The sequence below is a fragment of the Pygocentrus nattereri genome, chromosome 16 (genome assembly GCF_015220715.1).
Source record: "Pygocentrus nattereri isolate fPygNat1 chromosome 16, fPygNat1.pri, whole genome shotgun sequence".
In the NCBI taxonomy this organism is placed as follows: Eukaryota; Metazoa; Chordata; class Actinopteri; order Characiformes; family Serrasalmidae; genus Pygocentrus; species Pygocentrus nattereri.
In genome coordinates, this window is record NC_051226.1 from 15,176,624 (window position 1) to 15,186,955 (window position 10,332).

Sequence of the window (10,332 nt, forward strand, 5' to 3'; positions counted from 1 at the left end):
GTCAGAAAGTTCTTCAGGAATCCGTTTATGCTTCATCAAGTAACTTATCATCTTTATAATGTCTGCTGAGTCTAGATGCCCTTTAGTTTCTTTTGAAGTTGTCTCAGAGTTTTCATCCACTTCCATGTCACTGTCTGTGTCATCAAAGTGTATAAGTAAGTCTTGCCGTTTTGAAAAATCCACCACATGCATAGGTAACGATGAACACATCGGGTGGCATTACTTCTGCCTTTGCACCGGCAACTCCATTGCCCAGTTTCAGTGTCAAAAGTGACCCGGGTTCTACCAAATTTGCACCAATTGTCACTTTCTCCGGTGTACACAGAAAAGTGCACATATCTTTTCGAAAATCCAAAGTCACCATAAAATACAGGATAGACACAGCAAGATTTTTCTTTGCAGGCATGATTTTTCAGTTTGATGCATTCATTGACCCTGGATAAAGACATCAAGCCTTTATCCATCATGTTTTGAAGATAATCTTCCTTAAGCACAGCTGGAGGAATATGAACTGATGCTGTCTGTACTCTGCTGAGGTGAAGGCATTCTCTCCCTGGTCTTCCACTTCTTTCTGCTATATCCATGTATTGCTTACAATTATCAACTTTACATGCAATTACTTGATTTTTTATGGATTTCATGACATGGATGGGAACATGAATTCCAGTTTTATCCTTGGCAGTGAAGAAAATCCCCCTCTTCTCATCAATGCAAAATATGGGTTCTGTCACACTTGCATGGATTACATTTTGGTGCCTTCTGAAATTGTATTCACTTGAAAATGTGATGTGGCATGTGTGACATTTCACTTCACTATCAGGTTCTTTTTTTATAGCCTCTTCTTGTAGTTTTGATGTTTGCTCTGATGACTCTAATAAAGAATGAATCACACATTATGGATTAATTAAAGGTATTTATGTCACATAGCTTTGAAAGTCACACTTAATTGTAAATGTTGCATAAGAAATAGAGAACATATTACCACTCAAGGAATTATATAGGCTTTCTGGAGCATTATATAGGCTTTTCTTTTGCTTGGTTACAGATATTTTTTGTGGAAATCTATAATGTTGCTAGGTAGGTCCTAGGTCAGATTATTGTTTTTTTTTCTTTGTATATTGTTATATGCAGAGCAGAACACTTACCTGTTTTTTCTACCTTTTTGGTGAAACAGCCTGCAATGTATATGAAAGGTTTAAATTAGTTGTGTCTAATGTAACAGTTAATTATTATTAAACATTGAATTATTTTTGCCAGCAATAAGTAACATGTTTTTAAAAGGAATTAGTAATGATTCTTATACGTACCATGAGAATTTAAATGAACTTCAAAGTTTGAACGTTTAAGAATAATTTTCCCACACTGGGGGCAATGCCAGTGACTTCTTATTGAATCCTTAACCTCTGCACACATGCATGGTATTGTGAATCTTTCTGAAAAGAAATGATATTTTAGCAGTTATAGTCTATTAGACTATTATATGAGAGGTCTAATAGGCCAATATTCAAACTTCTCTTATCCTATTCTCTTACACATATTATCTAGTCTCTTACACATACAAGCCAAACTCTTAAGAAACCTCCTACACACATAAAATGCTCTTAACAAACTCACGCTTTATTGAGTGTGAGAGAGCTTGGTAGTTTGTGTGACAGTGCATGATTAGCATGCCAGAGAATATAGAGCTTGTGAGACTTTGACAATGTGTGTGAGACAGTTTTATAATCATGGTTTCTGATTGACTTACACAGAAAATTTGCAGACAACTTCAAGACCACAGTGGGACTATTCATCCACCATGAAGGAATGACTAATATTAGTGTAACTGAAGAATTGGTGATCTTTCTTCTTCAGACTGCGGCATGATGTTAAAATGAAAGAAGTTGACCTTTTTGTGGTCAAAAACGTGGCTGCAACTTCTCTTAAGCTTTTCTAAGCTCTTTTACACTCTTTTATACACTAAACACACTATAGCTGTCATAATCCCAATGACAGAATTAAATATCACTGTCAGAGATTTTGGCAGTGTGTGTACTAGTTTTGGTGATGTGTGTGAAAGTGTGTTAATGAGTGTAAGAGGTTTTATAGTGTATGTGACAGCTAATTGTGTTTGAATGTTAGTTTAAAGGGCCTCACATATTCTTTTGGAATTTACCTGCTTAGTCAATTGTAATGTAACCTCTGATTTTTTTTATTTTAATAACACTTTAGTTTGAGTGGTCCTTTGTAGATGATTAATAAACTCTTAAAAGTGTAACAGCAACATATTCACAGAAGCTGTATCCTAATCCTAACCTGAAGTTCACCCCAAAACCTAAAAACTCTTTCCCTGGCCCTAATCATAAAATAAACCAAAAGCTAATCCAGTTAAGATTCAGTTACAGAATGGTGTCAGCTGTGTGTCTGTAACTGCTTGTTTAGGATGTTGAGATGGTGCGTATTAGATCTGTTACATGTTCAGTGAGTTTTCAGGTTAACATCTACAAATATAAACTTTGTCACTTAAAGTGAGAAACAACTGAATTTGACAGATTAAAAAAAACCTTATGTAGTTAATTAAAATGTCAATAATCTACTCAAAGTATTCAGATGATTCACTTGTGCTACATCATTGATATCGTGTTGATGTTATGGAGAGTCCGTTTAATATTTAATCTGAAAAGCACCGCTCAAAATAAAGTTACCTTACTTGTATTAACACATAACCCAATCAAATTTACACAAACGTAAACATGAAACGTAAAACGGTTTACATTTGGAGATCCTCTCTAATGTAACTCTCATAGCAAACAATATAAAGGTAACTATTACAAAAAACGTGATTCAATGCTTACCTTCATTTTTATCTGCATAATATATGGCAAATCTCAAATGTTTAGACCAAAGATGTCTTTCCGAGCAGTCGTCTTCTTGCAGTAGGGGCATTGTGATGTGTTTGCTTTTTTTTTCAGTTCTGTCACTGATGCAAATTCGGTACTTTTTCCTGTTTCCCCGATAATCAATGTCTGTATAGTCTAATTATACAAACATTACATATACATAAAAATATAGTCTAACAGGCTAAAAAGATTAGTTACGCTGGACTACGCCTTACCTGACATGATCACAAAACTGACATAGCCTGTACAATCATGTGACTCAACTCAGTTTAAACTTCGGTGTAAACCTTTTTATGTTTCATTAAACACTTATTATATATATATACATTTACATTCGACATACAGTACGCTAGCGCCTGGTTCATGCTTTACAATGAGAAAAATCACGTGGTGTTTGTTGGGCTTGCAGAACATCATGACTGTGACGTCAAGGATAGTTTATTAACGACAAGTTATAGCTGTAAAGCAAACATTATCTTTACCAGCAAACAGCGTTCAGCAGAATCATGCATGGTTTCCCAGAGAGGGATTAAGAGTAGGTTTGGACTGTAATTCCCTTTAAATGGAAAACAGGAGTCTAGAACTAGACTCAATCCCTGTACAGGGAAACTGACCACAACTGTAAGAAAAGCATGCTGTGAGATGAAAAAAGGCTTTTTAATAGATTGTGTGGGCAGAACTGTTATATAAATGCATTTAATATACTTTTCATGTGCTAAAACCTTTTAAACTAGCTTAAATTTCCATTTATATTTGGGGGAAAACAGAGATAAATACCCACTTCACTTTCTGTAACTGCATTTAAACCAATATTTCACATAGTAAAATGTAAAAATACAACATATACAGTCTAAAATATAATTGGTACAACGTGACATGGCTTGTGAATTGATGTGTTTCAACATAAATCTACTGGGGCAGCTGCAGTTCCGCTGTGTGTACCGGCACAGAGACCACAGTTGCCGCTGTCCCGTACTTCCGGCATCTCGGCTACAACTCCTACTGTCTACTCGAGTTGAGGCGAGAGCTTCATATCTGTTATCTAAAAGATGGATGGATGGATGGATGTTCTGTCCTGAAGATGGCTGCTTGCCACAGCCGTTGTGCTGATTGCTGCCGCGTTCCTTCCCCCGAACAAGAATCCAGCCCTTATCACTGTTGTTGTTCGCTGGATTGGGGGTTGAGGCCAAGATGAGCTTAGGCTTAGCCCCCAGCATATCACAGTGACAATGCAGAGAGACGTCTCTTTCTTTGCCAGTTGCTGGGACGGTTTTATCAGCTGTTTATCAGCCGAGTCCAGAAATTCTTCATCCTCCCTTATAGAGTGTAAGGTATGGATTCTTTCCTGAAGTTCTGCGACCCTCTGAGACAATTTGATACACTCGGAGCAAGTAGATGACGTAGCAGCGTGAGCCATAATCCTTAATCAGTATTAATCAATCCTTCAGTTGCTGGAACTTGATGTGGAATGGAATGTTGGATAGCAGCCAGAAACCGAAAACCCGACCTGGTATGACAACTTATCCTGCACTCATCCTGAGGTGAGAGAGTGAACAAGTAGAAGAGTGAGTGAGAAAGAAAGAGTAAAGGAGTGTGAGAAAGTAAAGTAGAAGAGTGAGTGAGAAAGAAAGAGTAAAGTAAAGGAGTGTGAGAAAGTAAAGTAGAAGAGTGAGTGAGAAAGAAAGAGTAAAGGAGTGTGAGAAAGTAAAGTAGAAGAGTGAGTGAGAAAGAAAGAGGAAAGTAAAGGAGTGTGAGAAAGTAAAGTAGAAGAGTGAGTGAGAAAGAAAATAAAGCAGAAAAGTGAGTGAGAGACAGAAAACGAGTAAAAGGAGAAGAGACAGAGTAAAGCGAGAGGGCAGGAGAGAAAGAAGAAGCAAAGCAGAGGCACCCTAAAGAGTTCAGACAGCAGACTCAATTTGTACTGTATCTTAAGGATCTAATAGGGTTCTTTAAGTCTGCTTCAAAAGCAGTAGCAGATAGTGTCTTTGGCACTTTAGTTTCAAGCTCACAGTAACAGGATCCTTTGATTAAACTAGTGTAGATATTCTGGTGCTGGTGTACATTCAGCTGTGATTTAAATTAGGTATAACTATAATCTACTATTAAATGTTATTTCTGAACATTATCACTGTGAGGACTAGTTATGTCAGAGTGTGTAATGGCCTCACTGAGTAAATACATATGAAATCTTTTGCAATTTTTGTGATGGATAGATATAGATTCACCATCAAGTTTAGACATTACTGTGTAGAGAAAGTGGTTTAACTGCCATCAGTGTGCAGTGTTTCTCTCATTTCCTTATGCTAATCATTAACATATTTGTTTATCCCAAGTCTTAAAAGCAGCACTTTGTACATCATTTGTCCTTTTGAAAAATCCCCTCAGAATGTCTTTTCTTTCCTACTGAAGCTCTAAATGTATTAAATCCTTTCAATAAAAGTCTTTTTTTTTTCCTGAAGATGAACAGCTTTAACCACTCTTAATTTTTTTAAAAGGTCCAGATCATTGCAGTGAGCTAGCAGTGACTGCAGTAGAATGATATCATACCATCAGTGTTTAATCTCTAATAGAGGCATGCACATAAATGTGTGAATGAGATCAGTGGCTCTCATTGAAACTGGAAATTTAAATCATATTAAGTGGAGTAAAATATGCCGTAACTTTTGCTCATACAATGTTGTTGTTGTTTTGTTTTTTTACAATATATTAAATAAACAGGAACTGTGCATTAAGCTGCACAGAAGTGTGTGTTCTTTGTAGAGTATGTGTTAATTTTCTTTAACTTACAAAATCAAGAAAACATGTCATTACCAGAGACCAGAACCACTCAAACATTTGCATAGTACATTTTTGTGATAGATCAGTACAGCTCTAACATCAAGTTTAGACACTATGGAGCAAAACAAAAAATCCTCATTGTTTGACTGCCCTCAGTGCACAATGTATATCAATGTTTTACTTATGCTAGTCATTAACATGTTTGTTGATCCTAGGTCTTAAAAAAATAGCACTTTGTATATCATGCTCAGTTTAATACATGAATTTCTTGATGTCATGAGAGAAATGAGGAAACACTAACTTTATTAACCTTCAGAAGTTTAATAAATTGCTCCCGTATTTCTTTAGTGCTGATGCCATAGATGACTGGATTACAGACACCAGGAAGAAGAAGATACATGAGACTGATAAGGACATGCAGGTCGGCAGTAAGGCCCGATGGGATTCTGTAGGCCATGAAGGCCACCATGTAGGAGAAGTAAGTAATGCAGATGACTATTAAATGTGTGGTACATTTCAAGATGGCTTTGGAACGTGATTCTCCAGCTGCGGACTGAAAAATTATGACAAATATAGTTAGATAAGACAAAGCAATTCCAGCACAGTCAATAGTAGGCACACAGAAACTGATCAAACCAGCCAAGTAGTTCTTTGTTGTGTCTTCACAGGGGACTGCCAAAGTGACCACCAACTGATGCTCACAGTAAACATGATAGAGATCATTGGATGAACAGAATGTAAGTGTTCCAACCAGAGCAATCATGGCTGTTATAATGATTGTGTTACGCACTACAATGACACCTGTGATAATCATAGAGTTTGTGAAGTTCATGGCATCATTGTACCGCAGTGGCATGCAGATGGCAAAGTAGCGATCTATAGCCATCCCAAACAAGATAGTCGCCTGAAGGCTACAAGCATAGTGAACAAGAAACATCTGTATGAGGCATAACGTCCGAGGCCAAGCATCGATCCCTGATACGAAGCTAAATAATATTTGTGGGACAACACAAGTTGGGACACATATATCCACACATGCTATGAAACATATTAGCACATACATTGAAGAGTGAAGTGTCCTCTGTTTTGCAATAACTAATACAAGGGCAGCATTAGTCAAGATCGCAAAGATGAATAAGATGCAGAAGGGAATTAAAAGGAATGTTCTGTACTCTTTTAGAGAGGTAAATCCTATTAGAAAGAATACATTATGGGAGAAATTCTTTGATGGCCCAAATTCCATCTTGATCCAGGGGATATGCAGGCAGAAGACTAAACACCTGAAAGACATGAAAAGTGTACCAAAATGACACATTGAAGTATATTTGAGTTCATCATTGATACAATATATGATCAGCTTATGTACTTAGTGCATTATCCTCAGAGGTCAGTGTTTTGCATTTGCAATCTTTTCATTAGAAATTACAACCTGAAAAGTTTCCATGTGATGTCTCATTCTACTATAGGACAAAATCAAAAGCAGCTGAGATAATAGCAGTAATAAACAGGACTATTGCTCCTGTCAGTCTTCTTACCTTGGCCAGAGGCAAAGGCCTCTTAAATGAGCTTCTCGACTCCCAAAATGCAGTCTGCCTTGGACAGTTAAAATCATGGTCTCCTAATTGGAGCAAAATGTAATGCCTCATTGCTCTCCTGCGGTTTAGTTAGGCTTACTTTTGAATCTTCTAACTACATTTTTTGCACAAAGGACAAACAGAACCGAATTCTCAAGTACACATCAAATGAAATCAGCCTTACTGTAAGATATTTATCTTCTATTTAGAGATATAGGACTGTACTAAACCTTTACATAGAATTGTATAAGTACACTGTTTACTTAAAGGGGAATTGCACTCATTTTTCTAAACTGCTCTATAATTAAATATTTTATACATAAAGAAAGTCACTCAGAGTAGTTTGATGTAAGAAGCTCCATTCTAGAGTAACTTGTCAAGTCAGAATTATTCAAAGTGGTGTTGATAGGAACCAGACATCTGAAAAGTTGTAGTAATGTTCCAAAAGTTCCCTCACAGAAATGTTTTTAATGTAGGTTTAAGAAGGTTTAGTCAAAATATCTTTTTTCAAGTATATTAATTAGAGAGAGGCATATGCAGAATGTACCAGATTTACCACTTTTCTACCATCATCAACATTACATATAAAAACTGGTGGTTTTGGTTAATAATTAAAATCGCTATATTTGTGCTGAAGACCACAAGCCCTGGTTTCTTTCACCACCACTGTAAAGAAATCAAAGTTAAGTAGGTAGGTAAGTTTCAATGCAGTGAATCATTTCACATCAAACCACTCTGAATGACTTTGTTTACATGTCAGTGACTGAACTATGCAGAAAAAAATCTGTCGAATTACCCTTTAAGATAAGTGAACCTATTTATATTGACTCTTGACTCTGTTAATTAGGATCAGTGAAAGGTCATTATTTACATTTACATTTACAGCATTTAGCAGACGTTCTTATCCAGAGCGACTTACAAGAAGTGCTTTGTCTATCTAGAGAAAGTATCTTTGCTAGTTACCAATAGGTTAGAGAAAAAGACAGTCCTGAGCTCAGATACTGCTAAGCAAAAACAAGTCAGTGTAGATACCCAGAAAAAAAGGAACAGAATTGAACACAGAACTCTCTGCCGTACAATACAATACAATAAACGACAAAAGAGGTTATAAAGGAGGAGAAATGTCACTGGTTGAAATATGAATGGAAAAGCTGGTAAATTTTGACATGGCAACTATTTGCAGAGGAAGTTGTGCCCTTCAATAAAATGAGCCAATCAGCTTGCTGGTTATGCTGTGAGTGGAGAACCCTCCCCTCAGGTGTGGAGATCTGCATGAGCACAGTAGCCAGAACAACCTTAAAATGCATTTTTATGCATTACTAAGCTGAATGGTCTTTGTCATTTTAAGTCATTTTAAGCATGTTTTGGAAACCATAATTTGGACTTCAGTTTTGGTTTTTTAGGTCTTTCCACATTCAAACAGATAGGAGTCTGGTCTTCAATGTCATCTTATTTTTTATTAGGAGAGATACATTTATATGATGCTAGCCTCATAGTTCCACTGCAAAAATCAATACATTGGGAGTGAAGATAAATTATGTAAAATTTATTTTTCTGTGATAAAACAGAGAAAAGGTCATAAGGTAAAAGCAATACGTCTGACAAAGGTTAAGGACATTTAAGTGTTTTCCTTCTCTCATGCGAAGCTACATATACTTACATTCATTGGCCAGTTTTGCTTGAAACATTTGGCATACAGGCACTTTGCAGGTTTATGATCACTATCTGTAGCCCATCTGTTGCTGCGTAAGATAACAGCCTTCCTGTACCCCATTCATCAATGGAAAAGGACTCTGAAAGGACCACCAGCAGTTGGGGGTTAGGTGTCTTGCTCAAGGACACCTCAGTCATGTGCTATTGGCTCTGGGGATTGAACTGGTGACCTTCTAGTCACGAGGCTGGTTCCCTAACCTCCAGCCCAGGACTGCCCCACTTTATTAAACATTTAAACTAATTTGTAGTGTCACCTTGCTGGTGTGAAGAGAAAGCCCATCTGGTAGTGTGTTGGTTTGAGCACCACACACTACCAAGTCAGTGTGTCTAGAATGGTTAACTACTCAAATAGCATACCAGATGAGCTGATACTCTGTCTGGGTAAGGCGGGTGTCTGAAGAACCCTGGGGAGAGTAAACACTCGGAAGGCGGCGGGCCCCGACAACATACGGGTGCTTGAAGAATGTGCTGATCAGCTGGCTGGGGTTCTCACAGACATCTACAACACCTCGCTGAAACAGGCTGTCGTACCAACATGCCTAAAGACTGCTTACAATCATACCGGTGCTCAAAAAAAAAACAACAATCTCCTCCCTCAATGATTACCACCCTGTGGCACTCACCCCCATCATGATGAAGTGTTTCAAGAGACTGGTAAAGGACCATATTACCTCCAAGCTCCCTTCAACATTCGACCCATACCAGTTCACTTACTGCCCTAATCTCTCCACAGAGGATGCCATCTCCTCTGCACTTCACCTGAGCTTAGAACACCTGGAAGGAAAGAATATACATGTGCACATGCTGTTTCTGGACTTTAGCTCAGCGTTTAACACAATCATCCCACAACATCTGATAAGCAAACTGGCTCCCCTTGGCTTCAGCACCCACCTGTGTAACTGGCTGCTGGACTTGCTAGCAAATAGACCTCAGTCTGTGTGGGTGGGCATCTCCAGTGTCATCTCTCTGAACACTGGCTCCCCTCTGGGCTGCGTCCTATGCCCACTGCTGTTCACCCTGATGACCCACGACTGCAGTGCCAGGTCCACCACCAACCACACTGTGAAGTTTGCAGATGACACAACACTTGTGGGCCTAATCCAGGATGACAATGACCTGCACTACAGAGAGGAGGTAAACCATCTGGTTGACTGATGTGAAACCAAGAACCTGGTGCTGAAGGTCAAGAAAACCAAAGAGATCATCGTTGACTTCAGGAGAAGCCAACCCAACCACACACCACTCTTCATCAAGGACATAGCAGAAGAGATAGTCAGCAAAACAAAGTTCCTGGGGGTACAGATGACGGACACTTTGACCTGGTCCACCCACACTGAAGCTCTGGTCAAAAGAGCTCAGCAGCGCATGCACTTCCTGAGACGGATGAA

General features: G+C 38.2%; 1 protein-coding gene across 1 annotated transcript; it reads right to left on the bottom strand.

Annotated features, from left to right (window-relative positions):
- Positions 1-5,931: 5,931 nt before the first annotated feature.
- Positions 5,932-6,918, bottom strand: LOC108440182 (putative olfactory receptor 52P1). The gene has a single exon (XM_017718943.2). It carries the CDS (start codon positions 6,898-6,900, stop codon positions 5,932-5,934), a length of 969 nt encoding a protein of 322 aa, XP_017574432.1. The 5' UTR covers positions 6,901-6,918.
- Positions 6,919-10,332: the final 3,414 nt, after the last annotated feature.

Coding starts and splice junctions, on each gene's coding strand:
- LOC108440182 (XM_017718943.2), bottom strand. CDS start 6,900: ATGGAATTTGGGCCATCAAAGAATTTCTCCCATAATGTATTCTTTCTA.